Source organism: Callospermophilus lateralis, chromosome 13 (assembly GCF_048772815.1).
Source record: "Callospermophilus lateralis isolate mCalLat2 chromosome 13, mCalLat2.hap1, whole genome shotgun sequence".
NCBI classification, from domain to species: domain Eukaryota; kingdom Metazoa; phylum Chordata; class Mammalia; order Rodentia; family Sciuridae; genus Callospermophilus; species Callospermophilus lateralis.
In genome coordinates this window covers 28,972,750-28,994,867 of record NC_135317.1, presented here as the reverse complement: position 1 = coordinate 28,994,867, position 22,118 = coordinate 28,972,750, and the positions used below count along the sequence as shown (strand labels likewise).

The 22,118-nt window shown below is 34.6% G+C and overlaps 1 protein-coding gene across 3 annotated transcripts in view; it reads left to right on the top strand.

Moving 5' to 3' along the window:
• Upf2 (UPF2 regulator of nonsense mediated mRNA decay) overlaps positions 1-22,118 on the top strand; it is a 111,228-nt gene that overhangs the window by 30,066 nt on the left and 59,044 nt on the right. For all 3 annotated transcript variants that reach the window (XM_076831783.1, XM_076831784.1, XM_076831786.1), the window contains exon 8: positions 3,067-3,152. In XM_076831783.1, the coding sequence (XP_076687898.1) occupies positions 3,067-3,152 (86 nt within the window). The remainder of the gene's footprint in view (positions 1-3,066; positions 3,153-22,118) is intronic.

Here is a 22,118-nt window from a genome sequence, read left to right as displayed (position 1 = left end):
GGGCGGGCATGGGAAGAATGGAGGAACTTTGAATTGGGCAAAGGGGAGAGTGGGGAGGGGTTATGAGGGTAGGAAAGATGGTGGAATGGGATGGACATCATTAACCTAGGTACGTGTATGATTGCACAAATGATGCATCTCTACACTGTATACAACCAGAGAATTGAAATGTTGCAGTCTGTTTATGTACAATGAATTGAAATGCATTCTGTTGTCATGTACAACTAAGTAGAACAAATAAAAAAAAAATACAAAAAAGACTGGGGATGTGGTTTATTGGTTCAATGCCCTTGGTACCAAAAAAACAAAAAGACATTTTAACATGAATTTGATTCTTGGAAAACTTATATCTTGACAGCTTCCCAATTCTTTTCCAAAGAGACTTTATTTACAAGACTTTTCTGTTGAAATTACTGTGATACTAAATAATGTAATTTTAAAATATGTATATATTTAGATGATATGCATTGGCTCAGTGAACTAGTACTCTTAAGTGGCCAGTTTATTGTGTCAAAAATCATGCATAGGTGTTGAAGATCCACTCAAGGTATAAGGTAGACCAAAGGATTTCAACCTAATAGAGCATGACATGTTATTAAACCTGTCTTGAATTCTACTTTGCAACTAACGTATGAGAAACCACCAGTTGTCAAGTTTGGGGATAGTATCAAAATAAAATAATTAGTTACTAAAAGGATTTTAAAATACACCTCAATTTTTCACCTACATATTGGTGAAGCTATATTTTCTTCATATATTTTTATCCAAACACATTATAATATATTGAATGCATAAATAGATAAAAGAATCTAGCTATTTGTTAGAGTGCCTGCCATTTTTCAATACTTTTTTTAGTTTCAGATGGACACAATAGCTTTATTTTATTTATTTTTTTATGTAGTGCTGAGGATTAAACCCAGTGCCTCATGCATGCAAGGCAAGTGCTCAACCACTTAGCTACAACCCTAGCCCACTAATTTTTATTTTGAATTTTTTTCTTTAAAAATTAAGAGGCTTTTTCCTGTTTTTAAGTAAATTAATGTTTTTCAGATTTCCCAGTTTTAATTTCTAATATGGTAACTGCTAATAGGTGTTACCACATTAAGTTTTTTCTACTCCTTGATAATTTTAAGGATATGACTCTTGAGACCCCTAAGTGTGAAACTTTAGATGAATTTTCCCTCAAAATGTAATGTAATTTTGTATCCTTTTTGTCCTTGTAGAGAACTGCAAATTTAATTTTCTACTTATAGCTTTTCTTCAAATAACTTAGATATATTTTAGTAATTATTTATTTAATCAAATGAACTTAAAACTCATTCTACATTGGCTTATGAAATAATTGGGTCAATGTAGTTTTCAAAAATTTAGTAATTATAGCATTTATTTTGGCTATCTTAAGAGATTGTCCCCTTTTTGTTTCTTCTACAAAATGTAGCAGAAACCACTTTTTTGGAGGGTGGTGTACTAGTGAGTTGAACCTGGGGCTTTTACCACTGAGCTGTATCCCCAGTCCTTTTTCTTTTTTAGAGACAAATAAGTTGCTGAAGTTCTTGCTAAATTGCTGAGACTGACCTCAAACTTAAGATCCTCTTGCCTCAGCCCTAAATTTCTGGAATTTCAGGTGTTTATCACTGTACCTGACTAGAAACCACTTTTTTTTTTTTTTAATTAGTTGTTGATGGACCTTGATTTGTTTATATATATTTATTTATATGCCGAGAATTCGAACCCAGTGCATCACATATGCTAGGCAAGCAATCTACCACTGAGCCACAAACCCCAGCTGACTAGAAACCCCTTTTAAGCAGTTAGTTATGTTTCTGAGTTTTAGATATGACTGAATCTGTCCCCTGCTAAATTGTTATATTCATTTGCTATAAAAGAAGATGAGAGAAGATACCTTGGTGCTCCTGCTGACTTCCACCACATATTTTGAGCACTAGCAGAAAAATTGCAAGTGAAGAAGGATCTTATTAGTAGTGTATATTAGTAACATTATTATTAAGAGTCTCAGGTCATACTAATGTATTGTATGTTCTAGTGCCCACTTTGGTCTTAAAAGCTATTGCCAGCATTGACCACATATTAAATTCTGAGTTAGTTCTTGAAAAACCAGATGAAAAATAGGAGGCCACCATCTTTCTTTCTTTTTTAAATATTCATTTTTTAGTTATAGGTGGGCACAATACCTTTATTTTATTTTTATGTGGTGCTGAGGATAGAATCCAGTGCCTCTCACATGCTAGGCCAGCGTTCTACCACTGAGCCACAACTCCAGCCCTAGGCTACCATCTTTCTTTTGGATCCCAATAACTTTCTCATTAGGAATTTCTTGCATATATGTTGGCAGAGACCCAAATGGCTTTAGTGCGAAAAGTACTTGGAAACTATATAGATAAACTTAGTAGAATTCTTCAACTTAAATAATTATGTAGCTACAAATAAGCTTAAGTCAGGTAGTTAACAATAAAAGTTTAAGAAATAAAAAATATAATTTTCTTGTTTTTTGGTAAATATTCTTGATACTTTCTGGTTCTACCAGAAAACTCTTTATCTATCTTTCTTTCTTTCTTTTTTTTTTTTTTTTTTTTTTGGTGCTGATAATGGAACCTAGGGCCTCACACATAACTGGGCAAGCACTCTACTATTGAGTTCACCCCTAACCCCTGATATTAATATTGATTTTCTTGTGTTTGAAAAGATTGATTGTACTTTTAATATCATTATTTGCCAAACACTTCTCTTTGAGCTACTCCTTTGAAGTTCTGTTCTCAATACTAAGTTGCTTTTAAAAAAAGTAGGAAGCATATTTTTTAGGTTTATTTATTATTAAGCTTTTAAGCTTAGTAATCTTTTCGTTTGGGGTATTTTTATAACGGTAGTGTCTTAAAACCACTTTAAAATATTTAGAAACAAGTGAAAATAGTAGCCAGAATTTCTATTTTCAGTAGCTACATTTAAGGTAGGTTTGGTGTTTTATTTATTTGTTTTTTATTTAATTTTATTTTTTTGTTGTTGTTGTTTGTTTGTTTTAAGAAGAAAAGTTTGCTCTTTTTCCTATAGGCAGCAATGGATTTTTGCATGAACATGAATACAAAAGCAAACAGAAAGAAGTTGGTACGGGCACTCTTCATAGTTCCTAGACAAAGGTAGGTGTTAATAAAAGTTATTTATTAGTGTTTTTACTATGCAGTGGTGACTGTTAGATCAAAGTTCCTATTTGTCTCTTAAAACTGTCACTTGTCTTTTGATTTTATTTGCTCAGTAGGCCTTAGTTTTTGTCATATGTTCTAAAATTTTTTCTCATTAGTTTGTTTTTGTTGTAATGGTAATATTTCTTCTAATATTCACGTGTTATTTTAAGAAAAAATGCTTAAGAATAAAAATAACTATATACAGTAATTGCTAGAAGCAATTGATTTACACTTTATATACAATTAATTTACACTTTATATACAGTACTTGCTAGAAGCAATTGATTTACACTGCTTCTGAGGAGAAAAAATAATAAATAATTTAAGTTTTTGGAGGGTGTATATTTTGTACAAATATTATACTAATTCAGTGTATCTAGTTCTTATAATTAGGTTTATGTGAAAAATTTTAAGTTGTTTGGGTTATTATGATAGTTTATTTTTTTATTGATTTAAAAAAATAAATGACGATTTAAAAAAATAAATGACAGCGGAATGAATTATAGTTTTTATTACACATATACAGCACAGTTTTTCATATCTTTGGTTGTATATAAAGTATGTTGACACCAATTCAGATAACTTGTCCAGAGATTCATTGGATTTAATTGGAAGTTACAATAGTGTTTATGGCTAGTAGTTCAAGACAAATTTGGTTGCATATGCTTTTAAAGGATTCTACTGCTCTGTTTTACACTGAAGTCTCCACTTCACCTGACTGTTTCTGGACCATTCACAGATTATTTGCCTTAGGAATTTGGAGGAGATTCATTCAGTTTATTTTACCAATAAATGAAATGTTTTATAACTATTAGAATGATTACATATTACATAACTAAAATACATCATTTTTCCAAAAGATGAGGATTTTGAAGTTGCTTCAGCAAAAATTTAATTTGGTCTAGTCATTGGTGGAGGCCAGTGATCTCTTAGTAATGATAATATTTCTGAGTGAAACCAAATATCCACTTGTGTTTTTCTTTCACATTGTTTTTTATCGCCTGTCAGCAACATTAGTATGAGCGTTTGGTTTTTCATTTTAAATGGGTCAAGGGAGAAGGCATGTTAATATAGTGAACAGATAATCAGGAATTATGTAATTAAGAAAATCATATTGATGACTTTATGTGATTTATTGTCACATGATGTAGAATTATATGCTTTATCAAATCTAAGAAACCATCAATTTTGAATACATTTTTATCTTATATATGATTAAAAGAGAAAAGTATCATCAATTAATTTTAAGACTTTGTGAAATAAGTTCCATTTTGATGTATGTGAAAAGTGGGGAGGAGATGTACATCTCAAATTGATGAAAAGTTACATTTTCCCTTCAAGATCTTGAACCAATTTTTTTTTAAATTATTCATTTTTTTTTTTTTTTACTATACAGGATGGAATGTTCACTTTCATATTTTTATTTTCAGCTAGTTTTTATTTGAATGAAGACATAATGTTGCAACAACTACCTACGTTTACAAAGTATAACTATATGTTACAACAGAATATCAAATTTAAAAAAATAAAAGCCTTGATTAATTAAAAGAAACGAGGGCTACTGGGTATATAGCTCAGTTGGTAGACTGCCTCACATGCACAAAGCCCTGGATTCAATTCCTAGCACCACAAAAAAAGAAAGAAATGATATAGTAATATTTTAGTAGTTTACCTGTAAAAGATTATCATCTTTCCTTGCAAATCCATTCCACCCACACCTCCAAAAAAGTCCTCAAACTGTTGGGTAAAATTATTTGGCCTTATTCCAGTGTTTTCTTTTATAACAATTTATCTGCTTTTTACAGGGGTAGAAAGATTACAAATTATTAGTAGTTCAAATTTGCTAGGGACAAACTAGAAAATAGTAGGAAGTGACAATTTATGGTTTGAGAGGAGAGAAGAAAGTATAAAACATTCCAATTATTTAAAATGTATAGCATTCTAAAGCCTTACAAAATAGACTCCTGTATCTTGTATACCTAAAGCAAATAAATATAATGATTTTAGTTTTTATAATCAGCCTGATGGTCTGGAAAGATGAAATTATGTTCTGAAGTCTGTTCATTCATTAAATAATTCATTATGAATCTATGTATACTGTGATTGGTGCTGGAGATGCAGTATAGTAATGAACAAGATCAGTTCAGCTGTTATATTCATATAACTTAAAATTTGGAGAGGGCAGATGCATAATTCTAAGTGCATTTATCAAGAAGAAATACAACATGCTTTGAGATATAGAGTGAGTAAAATTTAGTCATTAGTCTGAAAGTTAGAAAGGCTTGGGAACAAGGAAGCTTTAGTCTGAATCCTGAGGCAGGCAAAAAATGGGTGAGGAAAAGAATATAAAAATTATATTTCTGATAGATGGCAGTATGTGCAGAGAGAGAGAGACAGGAAAGATCATGGCATCAAACTGTTGCACAAAAAAGTCCCCACAAGGGGATTTACCACCCATTCAAACTAGGATTGACTAATCAGGTTGCAGCTTTACAGTCTAATCACTGTACCTCTGAACATTCCTGCATTAACATAGGAGTTTTTGGGGAATACTCATATCTAAGCCATAACAGTGCTCTTTTTTTTTTTTTTAATCTACCAGACTGTAAAAACTGTTAGCTTTTTAGGAGAGAAGTCTATGACTTTTAATTTTGTACCTCTTCAACACCAAGATGTGCTTTTTTTTTTAAAGAAAGAGAGAGAGAAAGGAAGAGAGAATTTTAATATTTATTTTTTAGTATTTGGCGGACACAACACTTTGTCTGTATGTGGTGCTGAGGATCGAACCCAGGCCACACGCATGCCAGGCGAGCGCGCTACCGCTTGAGCCACATCTCCAGCCCCCAAGATGTACTTTTAAGTATGGTAAATGCGTTAAAATATTTGGCAAATTAATTATAATTATATGGAGTTTCAAAAAATAAATAATACTTTCACATAGTTCAAAACATAAAAGTATACAACATATTTGATGAAAAGTATCCTTTTGATCCTTATTTCCCCATCCATCCAATTTCTTCTTGCAATAGGAAACCAGTGTCTTGATTCTGACATATCCCCAAAGTTTCTTTTTTGTAAACAAGAAAATACAACTATAGATTCTTATTTCCTATTTGTTACACAAAGGGCTACATTTTATTTACATCTTTTCATCTTAATACATAAAAGTTTCCCTTATTCCTTTAAAAGCTGCAGTGTTTCTTTTTTCTGAATGTACTATGAAAAACATTTCAGATTTTGCAGTCTTTTGCCATTATAAACAGTGCCATATTTAAACTTCCTTTTTTCGCAATTCCAGTGAAAATTTACTCTTATGAAATGGGACAGTGCTAAGAAATGCTTCCCTCCCATCTGTGTACAATTTATAACATCCACCTAAGATCAGTGTCTTGCTATTTTATTGCTGAGAATGTGTAAAGTTTCACTAGTTTTTTACAATTAGTCAATATCCAATAAGTGTAGTAGTTTAATAGTTCAAAAGAACAAGCCTTTTCAGAAAGTGGTGAATGACAAGAATGATATGTTGTCACAGATAATGGAGGCTTTGCTTCATTTTAAAGATGCATTGAGGTGGATTCTGCTTCCCATGATCTAGTCAAAATCTTATTCACAAAGCTCTCTCAAATGTGTTGTAATCATCTGGGGCCTCACTCTTCCTTCATAAAGCTGGAGGTCGCCGTCTTGATGTCAGCTGAAAATTCCAAAATCTGTTGTGTTCTTTAGGTTCATATCTGTGGTTGACTTTAGGTCTGTGGTCTTCTCTAGGTTAAGTGGTTGAATCTTGGTTCCTGCCCACTTATACATCTGTGGTTAACTCATCAGTTCTAGTAGGTCTGTGATTGGTCCTGGGAGCAGTGTGGAGAAAGCCACAGTCAGGGCACACAAGACAGGGAGGATCAGGAGCTTGTGGAACATGTTAGTACCACAGGGAGGGCAGTAGGCTGGTGGGTGGAGCGGGCAGGAAGGTAGACCCTCTTTATCCTTTTGATTATATTAGCTAGTGATTTCTCTAATTTTTTTTCTTACCCAAACCCCCAGCTTTTAATTTTATTGTTTATTCTTTTACTGTTTTTTTTTCCTCTCATTATGTCTAGATTTTGTCTTTATTAATTATATCTTTTTGGGTCTTTCCATTTATTTTATTCCTTTCCTGGAATTTCATGTATGACTTGTTCATTGAGAGTGGTTTTAGCTGTGTCTTGTAGTTCTTATGTGTGATGATTTCTTATATATTCTAGAAATTCTGCAGTCTCAGTTTTTATTTCCTAAGTAACCTTTGGAATTATTAGAAGTTTGAAACTTTTAAGATAATGGGATTGTTTTCTTTTGTGATGTTGTTAATAATTCATAATTTCATTTTAAGAAATTGAAGAACTTAAAAATAATGAGGGGGAATGAAAAATAAGAAAGTCAATAGTTTGCTGTTTGCCTGCTTGTAATGCTGAAAATCAAATCACTTGATTTGACAAATCAAATAATACAAAGATAAGCACATTTAAGGTAAAAAAGAAGAACATTAAGGAAGATAACATTAATATCAGATGGGATATCAAGATTTAAGTTTTTAGAATTTTTGCAATTTCCTTTGTGGTCTATTCTGTAGCCAGTTTTCATGAAAGGGCTTTTTTCTGTTTGGTTGTGAGGATTGAACCCAGGGATGCTTTACCACTAAGCTACATCCCCAGCCCTCATTTTTTTATTTTGAGATAGGGTCTTACTAAGTTGGCCAGGCTCACCTCGAACTTGTGATCCCTCTCCCTTAGCCTCCCAAATTGTTGGGATTATAGGTGTGTACCACTGTGCTCAGTACCACGGATAATTTTTTTTTTTTTTTTTTTTTGGTGGGGGGTACCTGGGATTGAACTCAGGGGCACTTGACCACCAAGCCACATCCCCAGCCCTATTTTTGTATTTTATTTAGAGATAGGGTCTCACTGAATTGCTTAGTACCTCGCTGAGGTTGGGTATGAATTCACAATCCTTCTGTCTCAGCCTCCCTGGCTGCTGGGATTACAGGTTTGTGCCATCATACCTGGCTCCACAGACATTTGAAAAATGCATGTTTTTGTTTTTCTGATGTAGAGTTAAAGATGTTGATCAGGCTTACATTATTAAATACCATTTTTTGCTTTTGCAGTGCTTAGAATTGAACACAAAGCCTCACATGTATTAGGCAAGCTCTTATTAAGATCTTTCATTTTTTTAAAAGTGTTTTTGTCTACTTGCCCATGGTTTCTGGGCTGAGAGAATTAATGAATACCAGTGCTGGTATGTTTCATTTCTTCTAGTAACTACTATGATTTCAGCTTTCAGAATGATCATGGTATTTAATATGTAGATGAAACTTGGATCTGCATTATGATCATATTCAGAATGATCATGGTATTTAATATGTAAATGAAACTTGGATCTGCACTATTATTGTGTCTTTTTTGGTCTTTTTAATGCTTTTTAACCTTATCTAGTCTTGTGATTATGACTCCTGCTTTTTTTTTTTCCCCCTATTTTTGTCTGGTATACCTTTGCTTACTCTTTTATATTTAGTCATTCACAATCAATTCAATTTTGTTGAGTCTCTTCTGTGTGTTATTGAATTTTACTTTGAGATTCATTTTCAAAACGTTTCTTTTAATAATTAAGGTAGGCTATTTTTTGCAGTGCTGGGATTCAAACCCAAGGCCTTGTGTATGGTAGATAAGCATTCTACCACTGCTCTACCACGAGACACATCCTAGCCCCTGTGTTTTCAATTTAGTGTGTGTATGTTCTGATTTTAAGAAGGTTTGCATTTTATTTTAGTACTTACTTTTGTGATTGTAACTTTACTTAGTGATCATTTTTTAGGGAGTTACCATGAGCAGTGATAAAAATTAGCTTGTGTTTTGTTCTTCTTATTCCTTTTCCTCACCCATCTTATATTAATGTTATCTTCCTTAATGTTCTTCTTTTTTTACTCTTAAATGGGCTTATTTTTGTATTATTTGATTCGTCAACTTTGAGTGATTCAATTTTGAGCATTCCAAGTAGGCAAACAGCAACTATGACTTTCTTACTTTTCATTCTCCCTCATTATTTTATTTCTATGTTGATAACATATCCTGCTGATATGAAATAAAATATTTATATTCAAATTTGTCATGCTAACAACCCTTGTATTTATTTATTTATTTTTTATTTTTATTTTTTAGTTATACATGGGCACAATATCTTTATTTTGTTTATTTTTTTGTGGTGCTGAGGATCGAACCCAGGATCCCACATGTGACTGCTGAGCCAAAACCTCCCCGCCCTTGTATTTATTTTTATCTCATATTTTTTTTTTTTTAATGGAGCTAGTATCATCTTATTTATTTATTTATTTAAATTAGTTGCTCATGACAATACAATGATCTTGACGTATCATACATTTGATTCAAATGGGGTATGAATTCTCATTTTTCGACGTGTACAGGTTGCAGGATCACATTGGTTATACGGCCACGTATATACATACAGCAATACTAGTGTCTATTGTATTCTGCTGCCCTTCCTATCCCTCTCTCCCCTCCTCTCCCCTTCCCTCATCTCATTACCTCCATCACCTCTCTCTACCCAGTCTACTGTGACACATTTCTCTCTTTTTTTTTCCTTCCCCCTCACATCATTATACATGTATTTTGTATAACGATGAGGGTCTCCTTCCATCTTCCGTGCAATTCCCCTTCTCCCTTCTATTCCCTCCCAACTCTCTTCCCTATTTTGTGGTAATCTTTTTCTCATGCTCTTCTTCCCTATCTTCCCAATCTATTTTGAGTCACCCCGCTTATATCAGAGAAGACATTCGGCATTTGTTTTTTAGGGATTGGCTAACTTTACTTAGCATAATATGCTCTAATGCCATCCATTTCCCTGCAAATGCCATGATCTGTTATTTTTTAGTGCTGAATAATATTCCATTGTGTATAAATGCCACATTTTTTTATCCATTCATCTATTGAAGGGCAACTAGGTTGGTTCCAGAGTCTAGCTATTGTGAATTGTGCTGCTATAAACATTGATGTGGCTGTGTCCCTGTAGTATGCTCTTTTTAGGTCTTTGGGTATAGTCCGAGAAGGGGAATAGCTGGGTCAAATGGTGGTTCCATCCCCAATTTTCCAAGGAATCTCCATACTGCTTTCCAAATTGGCTGCACCAATTTGCAGTCCCACCAGCAATGTACAAGTGTACCTTTTTCCCCACATCCTTGCCAGCACTTGTTATTGTCTGACTTCATAATGGCTGCCATTCTTACTGGAGTGAGATGGTATCTTAGAGTAGTTTTAATTTGCCTTTTTCTGATTGCTAGAGATGGTGAGCATTTTTTCGTGTATTTGTTGATTGAGAAGTGTCTGTTCAGGTCCTTGGCCCATTTGTTGATTGGGTTATTTATTTTTTTGTTGTTTAACTTTTTGAGTTCTTTTAGAGCTCTATCTGAAGTGTGAGGGGTGAAAATTTGTTCCCACGATGTAGGCTCCCTATTTACCTCACATATTATTTCTCTTGCTGAGAAAAAACTTTTTAGTTTGAATACGTCTCATTTGTTGATTCTTGATTTTAACTCTTGTGCTATAGGTGTCCTATTAAGGAATTTGGAGCCCGACCCCACGAGATGGAGATTAGGGCTAACTTTTTCTTCTATTAAACACAGAGTCTCTGGTTTGATTCCTAGCTCCTTAACCCATTTTGAGTTAACTTTTGTGCATGGTGAGAGAAAGGGATTCAATTTCATTTTGTTGCATATAGATTTCCAGTTCTCCCAGCACCATTTGTTGAAGATGCTATCCTTTTTCCATTGCATACTTTTAGCACTTTGTCTAATATAAGGTAGTTGTAATTTTGTGGATTGGTCTCTGTGTCCTCTATTCTGTACCATTGGTCTACCTGTCTGTTTTGGTACCAGTACCATGCTGTTTTTGTTACTATTGCTCTGTAGTATAGTTTAAAATCTGGTATCGCTATACCACCTGTTTCACTCTTCCTGCTTAAAATTGCTTTAGCTATTCTGGTCTCTTATTTTTCCTGATGAATTTCATGATTGCTTTTTCTATTTCTGTGAGGAATGCCATTGGGATTTTGATTGGCATTGCATTAAACCTATAGAATACTTTTGGTAATATGGCCATTTTAATGATATTAATTCTGCCTATCCATGAGCAGGGTATATCTTTCCTTCTTCTAAGGTCTTCTTCTATTTCTCTCTTTAAGGTTCAGTAGTTTTCGTTGTATTTTTGTTTTGCTTGGTGCTGTGGATTGACTCAGGGCCTGAAGCAACCTTAGCACATACTCTACCACTGAGCTATCCCCACTATCCCTATCTTTAACTTAGTTTTACAGCTTAAAATATCCAACACTCCCTGCCAGTCCTCTTGTTATGGTTTACCCAAGTATTTATTGGTTTTGCTGAAGTTTGTCTTCTAATAGTTTTATCAAGAAGTGTTCTTGGGGGCTGGGGATGTGGCTCAAGCGATAGCGCGCTCGCTTGGCATGTGTGCAGCCCAGGTTTGATCCTCAGCACCACATACAAAGATGTTGTGTCCACCGATAACTAAAAAATAAAATATTAAAATTCTCTCTCTCTCTCCCTCTCTCTTTAAAAAAAAAAAAGAAGTGTTCTTGGGAAAAAAATCTCGCTTGACTTATTGTTTTTTAAATGATATTTCCATGGCTTTTTTACTTAAGTAACATCTTGGCTGATTATAGGATCTGTAGCTCAGGTCATTTTTACATTAAATACTCTGTAGGAATTATCTGATATTAATTTGTCATTCGGTGTTACTGTGATGACATCTGAAGCAAACTATTTTTTTGTTTTTAGTTTCTTTGCTCCATAAAATTGACTTGATCATTGTTCATTTATATGATTGCCCAAATAATTTTTTCTTTACTAAATCCAGTAACTTTTCTAGAGTACATTTGTCTTGGCATTGATGATTTTAGGTCATTCTCTGTGCCCTTTCAGTTTTCATATTGAAAATTTTAGGGACTTTTTTATGATTTTTATTCTTAAATGTCTTTAAATACTTCTGTTATCTAGTTTTGGTTTCCTTCTTCTTTTTTTTTAATCATATCTAATTAGTTAGATTTCCCTGGCTTATATTATTAACATGTTTCTAAGGGTAAATTTTGACCATTGCTTCTGATATTTGTTGCTTTGGAGGCTATTTCTCTATTCTTCATTCTCCTTCCCCTTCAGAACTATTTTTTTATCCTTTTTTTATTTCTTCATTTTTTCTTGGTACATTATAGTTGTACATATTGATGGGATTTGTTGTTACATATTTGTACATGTACACAATGTAACAATATAATTTGGCCATTATCACTCCCCAGCATTTCTCCTCTGCCTCTGGGCCTCCCTTATTCCCTTTCTTCTACTGATCTCTCTTTGATTTTTCAGAGATCCATTACCACCGTTGTTTTTCCTTTTTCCTCTATAGCTTCCACATATGAGAGAAAACATATGACCCTTAACCTTCTGAGTTTAACTAGTGTTGCTTAACATGATGGTCTTTGGTTCTACCCATTTTCCAGCAACCGCCATAATTTTATTATTTTATATTAGAATAGAACTCCACTGCGTATATATACACCACATTTTCTGTATCCATTCATCCATGGGTAGATACCAAGGCTGGTTCCATAGTTTGGTTATTGTGAATTATGCAGCTGTATATGTGGGTTTGCATATATCACTGAAATAAGATGACTTTAATTCTTTAGGGTAAATACTGAGAAGTGTGGTGTAGCTTCTAGGTATGGTGGTTCCAAGCCTAGTCTTTTGAGGAGCCTCCATACTGATTTCCGTAGCAGTTGTACTAATTTAGAGTCCCACAACAGTGTAAAAGTGTTCCTTTTTTCCCTACAGTCTCTTCAGCATTTTTTATTATTTGTATTCTTGATAACTGCCATTCTGACTAGTGAGAGATGAAATCTCAGTGTAGGTTTTTTTGGTACCGAGGATTGAACTCAGGGGCACTTGACCACCAAGCCACATCCCCAGCTCCATTTTGTATTTTGTTTAGAGACAGGGTCTTACAGAGTTGCTTAGTGCCTCACTGTTGCTGAGGCTGACTTTTTTTTAAAAAAAAAAAAATATTTATTTATGTATGTATCTTTTAGGTTTTTTTTTTTTTTTTTTAAGGTGGATACATAGTTTGTTTTTATGTGGTGCCGAGGATTGAACCCAGTGCTCATGCATGCTAGGTGAGCACTCTACCACTGAACCACCACCCCAGCCCTTTGGTGTAGTTTTGATTGGCATTTCCCTAATTGCTAATGATGTTGAACATTTTTTCATGTATTTGTTGGCCATTTGTATTTCTGCTTTGAGAAGTGTTTGTTCATTCACCCATTTATTAACTGGGTTATTCAATTTTTTGGTGTTTTGAGATCTTTATATAGTCTAGATATTAATCCTCTGTCAGAACAGTAGCTAGCAAAGATTTTCTCCCATTCTGTGGATTCTTTCTTCACATTTCTGTTTCCTTTGCTGAGCAGAAGCTTTTTAATTTGATACTGTCCCATTTATTAACTCTTGGTAATATTCCTGAGCTTTAGGGGTCCTATTGAGAAAATCATTGCCTGTGTCTAATAGCTGGAGTGTTGACCCTACATTTTCTTCTAAGAATTGCATAGTTTCTGGTCTAATTCCTAGATCTATCATCTGTTTTGAGTTTTTTTTTTTTTTTTTTTTTTGTGCAGTGTAAGAGATAAGGGTCTAGTTTCATTTTCTACTTATGGATAAGCAGTTTCCCCAGAACGATTTGTTTAAAAGGTTGTCTTTTCTCCAATGTATGTTTTTGGCACCTTTGGTCAAGGATCACATGACCCTCTCTGTGTGGGTTTGTCTCTGTGTCTTCTATTCTGTACCACTGGTCTATGTGTTTCTTTTTATGCCAGTACCATGCAATTTTTGTTACTGTACCTTTGTGGTATAATTTGAAGTCAGGTATTGTGAGCTTCCAGCATTGTTTCTTTGGCTTAAAATTTCTTTGGCTGTTCTGGGTCTTTTATTTTCAAATGAATTTTAGGATATTTTTTGTATTTCTGTGAAGAATGTCATTGGTACTTTGATGGGATTACACTGAAGCTGTATTATTGCTTTTGGTAGTATTGTCATTTTAATAATATTAATTCTGCCTATCCGTGAACATGGGAGGTCTTTCCATATTCTGAGGTTGTCTTTAATTTCTTTTTTCTGTGTTCTATTGTAGAGATCTTTCACCTCCTTGATTAGATTTAGTCCTGGGTTCTTTTCTTTTTTTTTTCCTTTGAGTCAATTGTGAATGAAATTGTTTTCTTGATTTCTTTCTCAGATTCATTGTTGGTATATAGGAAAGCAATTGATTTTATATGTTGATTTTGTAACCTGCTACTTTTCCAAATTTGTTTATTGTAAGTCTTTTGGTGGAGTTTTTTGATATAGAATTATGTCATCTGCCAAGCGTGATAATTTGACTTCTTCTTTTCCTATTTTTATGTCTTTTATTTCCTTCCCTTTGCTAATTGTTTTGGCTAGAATTTCTAGCACTGTATTAAATAGGAGTGGTGAGAGTGAATATCCTTGACACTTTTTCACTTCTGTAACTAAAGGATCTGACCAGAACAACTATAGTGGAGGAATAGTTTATTTGAGGGCTCATGGTTTCAGAGGTCTTAGTCCATAGAAAGCTGGCTTTATTCCAGGGGGCTCAAGGTGAGGCTGAACATCATGGCAGGAGAGGTTGGTGGAGGAAGCAGCTTGTATCACAGTGACCAGGAAGCAGAGAGAGACATTCCACTCTTCAGATACAAATATATACACCAAAGCCAGGCCCTAATTCCCACCTCCTTCAGCCATACCCTACCACTTTAGTCACCACTCAGTTAATCCCTGTCAGGGGATTAAATCACTGATTGGGTTAAGACCCTCACAATCTAATCATTTCTTCTCAGAACCTTTTTAATTGTCTCACATGCATTTTGGGGGGATACCTCACATCTAAATCATAACACTTGCCCCAGATTTTAAAGGAAGTGCTTTCAGTTTTCCCCCATTTACTATGAAGCTGACTTTGGGCTTTTCATATATAGCCTTTATGATGTTGAGGCAAGTTCCTTCTGTCCCTAGTTTCTTTGGTGTTTGTGTCATGAATGGGTGCTAAATTTTATTGAAGTCATTTCTGCATCTATTGAGATTACTGAGTGATTTTTGTCCTTTATTCTGTTAATGTGATGAATTACATTTACTGATTTGCATATATTAAACCATCCTTACATTTGTGGAATAGAAATAACTTGGTTGTGGTTTACTATCTTAATATGTTGCTGAACATGATTTCTTAATATTTTATTAAATATTTTTTAAACAGGAGCCGGGGAGTAGGGAGGAATAGACAGACTCTAGATAGGGCAGAGGGGGTGGGAAGGGAAGAGAGGGGGCATGGGGTTAGAAATGATGGTGGAATGTGATGGACATTATTATCCAAAGTACATGTATGAAGACTCGAATTGGTGTGAATATACATTGCATACAATCAGAGATATGAAAATTGTGCTCTATATGTTTAATAAGAATTGTAATGTGTTCTCCTGTCATATATAAATAAAAATGTAATTAAAAATTTTTTTGAAACTAAATTAATCTGAAATATTGATCTCTAGTTTGCTTTCCGGGATGTATCCTTAACTGGTTTTGGTGTGATTGTGATGCTGGCTTCATAGAATGAATTTGGAAGTGTTTCATCCTTTTCAATTTCATTGAATAATTTGAGAAATATTGGCAATAATTCTTCTTTAAAAGTTTGGTATAATTCAGCTAAGAATCTGTCTGGTCCTGGGCTTTGTTTTGTTGGAAGGCATTTTATTACTACTTGTATCTCATTACATGTTTTGGTCTATTTATGTTTTCTCTGTCTTCTTGATTCAGTTTTTGCAGATCATACTTGTCTAGAAATGTATCCATTTCTTCTAGGTTTTTCAATTTATTGGAGTGTAAGCTTTCAAAGTAGTTTCTAATGATGTGCTGGATTTCTGAAATGTCTGTAGTCCTTTTTTGTCTCTAATTTTATTAATTTGGTTTTTCCTCCCTTTTTCTTTTGGTTAATTTGACTAAGGACTTATCAATCTTTTTTATATTTTCAAAGATCCTTGAGATACATTATTAGATTGTTTACTTGGGCTCTTTTCTTTATTTTTTAGGGGTTCTTTTCTCCCAGCTTTTTTATACCTATATTTTATTTATTTATATGTGGTGCTGAGATTGAACCCAGTGCCTCCCAAATGCTCATCAATTGCTCTACCACTGAGCTACAACTGCAGCCCCTATTTGAGCTCTTTTGATTTTCTTATGCAGACACTTACAGCATGGTTGCCTCAAGATGGCTCTTGCCCCAGCTCTCCATGGGAGACATGGGGCACTTTTTAAGCACCAGTGTACAATATAGCTTCTGGATCAGCTAAGGGCAGGCAGGTTGCTCTTCTGATCTCAGTATTTACCATATTAAATCTGTCTCTCTCTGTTCTTCTTCCTCTGTGCTTATATCAGTGCCACTACTGCTGCTGCCACAACTGTCTTGGCTGCATTGTAGTCTTTCTTTGTTTAAATTTGGACTCAAATTTTTGAGTCTCTGAAACTCTCACTGTTCAATATTGAGTTTTAGTGAAATCCCTTTTTTTACCCACCTCACAGAGAAGTAGTACTCCTGCTGCTTGAATCCTGAGTCACAGAGCAATTAGGAATGTTGCCTTCCTCTAGCCTATCATCTTGAATTCTTCCTTATTCTTCATTCTTACTGCAGCTCTTCATTTGGCTTTTGTTTGATTTTTGTCTTGTCCTTCCTTAAACCCAAATTTAGCTGGGTGTAAATTTGTTTATCATTTAAGCTGTATAGTGGTATTGTTCAAGATCTACTGTGTTGGGGCTGGATTTCCATACACTTTCATCTTGTGACTTCTGCCATTAATTTACTTTGCTCCAATCTGGACTGATTTGATAACTTCTGTTAAACTTAGGCAGTATTTGGGTTTATAGATTATATGCATCTGAGGCTGAAAATGAAGTTGGCAGAATTCTTCACCCTCACCATTTTACTTTTGTATGATGTCTGGGTGGGATTGGGGAAATAATTGTCTTAAACTGTCATGTCTATACTGGACCTTCAAATGCAGTTTTAAACCTGGAAATTAACATTTCAAAATGTTTCTCTGTGTGTCTGTTTTCCAGTATTCGTGTACTTGAGTGATTAGATCACTTTTCTCCAGGCTTTTAGCATCATTATATCACCCATCCCCTTTAGGTGATGTAGATTATCTTAGAAATGCAGTGATAAAAAAAATTGTTGATCTCTACAAGGTGGATGTGGTGGCATACACTTATAATCCCAGTGACTTGGGAGACTGAGAAAGTTGGATCACAAGCTTGAGGCCAGCATGGGCAATTTAGGGAGACCCCATCTCAAAGTAAAAAGATCTGGGGGTGTATCTCAGAGAGCACACGGGGGTTCAATCCCCATTACTGCAACAAAACCAAAAATTGTTTACATACATTTTTTCAAAGTTCATCTTTTCTTTATACTAATATCATTCTAGTTTTCTTGCACCAAAACAAAGCTTTTTTCAGCTTTTTCAACGAGAAACATCAATTTTCCTGAGGAAATAGATGAATTAGGAATAGCTAAACTTTGCTGAGGTAACAAACCTATGAAATACTAACACTTCTAAGGGGTGATTCAAGGGTCCAGACTGCTGTCATCTCACTGCCATGGTTCCCAGGGTCAGATGGGAAGAGTGTGTGTGAACTCAGACTAGACAAGAAATGGTACTCGTAGCTCATTGATCAGGATAGCATAAATATAGGGAAACATGGAAGGAACAATGGTTAGCACTATGGCCTTTTCAGGAGAAATGCTCATAGGGATTTCTTTTCAGTCATTACAGTTTTATTTCTCTAGTTGTTAACCTTGTGAAAACAACAAAAATGTTCTTTATGGTTTCGCTGGTAGGGAACAGTCTGTTGAAGGATGTATTTGTAGCTTTGTTACTCTTTACTTGCATTTTTATATTTATATGAATTTCAGTCAGTTGTATCAAATTTGTATGAGTAGATTTCCAATTTTTTAAAGTATTTATTTTTTAGTTGTAGTTGGACACAGTACCTTAATTTTATTTATTTATTTTTATGTGCTTCTGAGGATCGAGCCCAGGACTTTGCGTGTGCTAAGGCGAGCGTGCTTCTATTAAGCCATAACCCCAAGCCTCTAGATTTCCAATTTTTATGCATTTCCTGTATTACCAGTCTTTTCATTGTTTGAATAAAACTGTCTCAATCTCTTAAAGTTCCTTTAGTCTGTGTTTTGCCTTTGTTTACAGATCCACAAGATGGAGTAATTGAGAAGAGTGTTAAACCAAATTGTGGTTCCTAGTTGACCTGTATGTTTTTATTAATCAGAATAGCCTTTCATTTTGAAGGTCTTCTTTTGTCCTTAACTGCTAGACATATTTCTACACTTTTTCAAAGATTTGTTCCTCAGGAAGATGGCCTGGTCCCTCGAGATACTGAAATAGGTAGTAATCAAGTGCCACTAAACCTTTTGTTTCTCCTTTTCCCTGCTCCTGAATTCTTAAACCTTTCTCTATCCTTTGAATAAAAGAGATGGCTGATAGCCCACAAGAGGAGTCATAAGAGGAGCAAAGAGGGTTGCACGTAGAGCCAGTGGACTAGAATGTTGTACTGGGTCAAGAGTTATTAGAGATAGCAAGTTACTCTTAGCTTTCTGGAAGTAGGATCATATTTGACCTCTATGAGGGAAAAGGGGGCACACTGGGGCTGTAGCTCAGTTGATAAAGTGCATGCACATGGCCCTGGGTTCAATCCTCAGCACCACCACCACCACAAAAAAAAAAAAAAAAAAAAAAGGAGGAGGAGGGGGGAAGGGGCAAAGATATACTTTCTGTCACCTTCTTTCAGCCTCCCTCCCTTACCTAGCCTGACTAGCTACCCTTACCCATCTAGACACTTTGGGCCTCAAACAGATGAGCCTTCCTCTTTCTGTGACATTTTGTTCTCCCATACTCTCTAAAGGACATGAATTCTGTTAAGTGTTTTTATTCTTTTCTTTGGCCAGGATTTCCTCCTTTATCCGTCTACCCTCAGATGACCAGAAAATACAGTATCAAAACCACAATGGATTATTTAATAGTTATGAAGCTCCATAGGTTGTATACAGATTGTGGTTTGAGAATCTAGCAATTTTACTTAGTTTGTATAGTTTGGTTTAGGAAATATGAAACTAGATAACTCTTTTGAGGTTCTTTACTGTTCCTTTTTTAAAACACAGCTCTATTGAGATGTAATTCACCTATTTAAAGTATGCAGTTCAGTGTTCTAAGTGTATATAACCATAACCATTATCTAAATAGAAACATTTTTGTACCCTTGAAAGAAACATATCCTAGCAGGTAATTCCATTCTGTTTCTTGTCTGTCCCCCACCTCCATCCCCATCTCTGACTAGCCATGAATCAGCTTTATGTCTATAGATTTGCCTATTCTGAACATTTCATATAAATGGGAATCATAAAATATGAGGTTTTTTGTGCCTGACTTTTTTCACTTATGACTAGTATTTCATTGTGTGGGTACACTACTTTTTATGTATTCGTTTATCAGTTGATAAATATTTGATTGTTTTTACTTTCTGCCTTTTAGGAGTAATGATCTTGTAACTAATCACAGGCAAGTCTTTGTAGATATCTGTTTTGGGTTCTTTGGGGAATATACCTAGGGGTGGAAGTGCTGCATCATATACTAATTCTGTGTTTAGTATTTTGAGTAACTGCCAAACTGGTTTTCATAGTGGTGGTTATCATTTTATGTTCCCACCAGCAATAGCAATGTGTTTCTAATTTCTCTACATCCTTGTCCACACTTGTGTCCATTTTTAGATTATAGCCATCCTAGCTGCTGTGTTCAAAGTTGTGCTTTTGATGTTGTATTTCCCTAAAGGCTAGTGATGTTGTACTTTTTTCATATCCTTATCTTTGGGAAAATGTCAGTTCTAGTCTTTCCTCCTCATTTCTCTTCCTCCTTTAATTGTATTTATCTTTTTACTAATGACTTATTAATTTCTGTATATTCTGGGCACACATCCTTTATCGGATGTATAATTTGGAAATATTTTCTCTCATCTTGTCTTTTTACTTTCTTGGAGGTATAAGTTTCAATCCCAATTTCTAAAAAATTTGATGTAGTTCATCTTTGCAATTCTTAAATTTATGATCTGAAGCAGTGTTTTAACTTTCAGTGTATTCTTCCTTCATTAAATAAATAGTGGTCAAAAAATATCAAAAGGCTGTCACGTATTTCTTAGCCTATTAATTTAAAGGAGTTCATAGAAATAAAATCTAGAAATCTCCTTAAAGAGAGAGAGACATAAGAGAGAATTTTTTAATGTGTATTTTTCAGTTTTCGGTGGACTCAACATCTTTATTTTATTTTTATGTGGTGCTGAGGATCAAACCCAGCACCCAGCGCATGCCAGGCGAGCGTGTTACCACTTGAGCTGCATCCCCAGCCCCAAAATGTTTGCTTCTTTAGTACACATGTCAACTACCCAGATCAAGATACAGAACATTTCCAGCACCCCAAAGCTTTCTTACCCAAGCCATTTTTTTTTTTTTTTGGTACTGGGTATTTGAATTCAGGGACACTTGACCACTGAGCCATATCCCCAGCCCTATTTTGTATTTTTATTAGAGACAGGGTCTCACTGAGTTGCTTAGTACCTTGCTTTTGCTGAGGCTGACTTTGAACTCATGATCCTCCTAACAGCCTCCCAAGCTGCTGGGCTTATAGGCATGTGCCACTGCGCCTGGCCAGATTTTGATTTTGATTTTAATTTTTATTTTGGTGGTTCTGGGGATTAAACCCAGGGCCTTGTGCATGCAAGGCAAACACTTTACCTACTGAACTGTGTCCTCAGCCCCAGATTTTGATTTTTAAAGTCAACCAGAATCAGGGAATATTACATAGGGAACTCTTTTTTCCTTATTTTAAGTAGATACGCTCCATTGTTTTTAGTGACTTGGAAATCGGTGGATTTAGCCAAGTGTTGGTGGTGATGTCCAGAATCTCCGTAGATGAAAACCCTTCAGATGTGAAATGCCACACTAGATTCTTGGACAGCTTTTTCTCATCCACCATTTAGGAGAGTTTGCCAGGAGTTTTGTGTTGCAGTTGGATCTCCTCCATCCTGAAATCTGAAACTGAAAAAATGTTTTGAAGTCTATTAATATGTTATACCTACCACTTGATGGCACTGTTACATTGGGATAAGCAGTATTGTGAAAAATCAACAGTGGTATTTGGTTGTTGATTTCAGAGTCAATTAACCCCATCTTTTATTTTATCTTGTCTATATAGAATCATCTATTTTGGTATTTCCTATGAAGAAAATTCTTCATATTTTTTAATTCAGTTTTAACAATATTTTTTTATGTTCATATTTTCCCTGGGCATTTTTGAGCATAGAAATACAATTAATGGCTTTCAACAGTCAAATCCTTTAATTTTTAAAGATGAATAAGGCTAGATATATATATATATATATATATATATATTTTTTTTTTTAGAAAGCCAGTTGATTAGCAGGTAAAAACCTGTAAATACTCTCCCCTCAGTAACAAAAGTGTGTACGTGTAGGTGCATGTTCATGTTATTTTTGTTATTTGTGGTTAGGGAATGAGTGTTTACTAACTTGATAATAATTCACTGTTGGTAGGCTACATAAAGGTGTTGTTCAAAATTAAATATAAGAGGATGTGAGGGGAAAGGGAAAAAAAACAAGGGAGAGAAATGAATTACTGTAGATGGGGTAGAGAGAGAAGATGGGAGGGGAGGGGAGTGGGGATAGTAGAGGATAGGAAA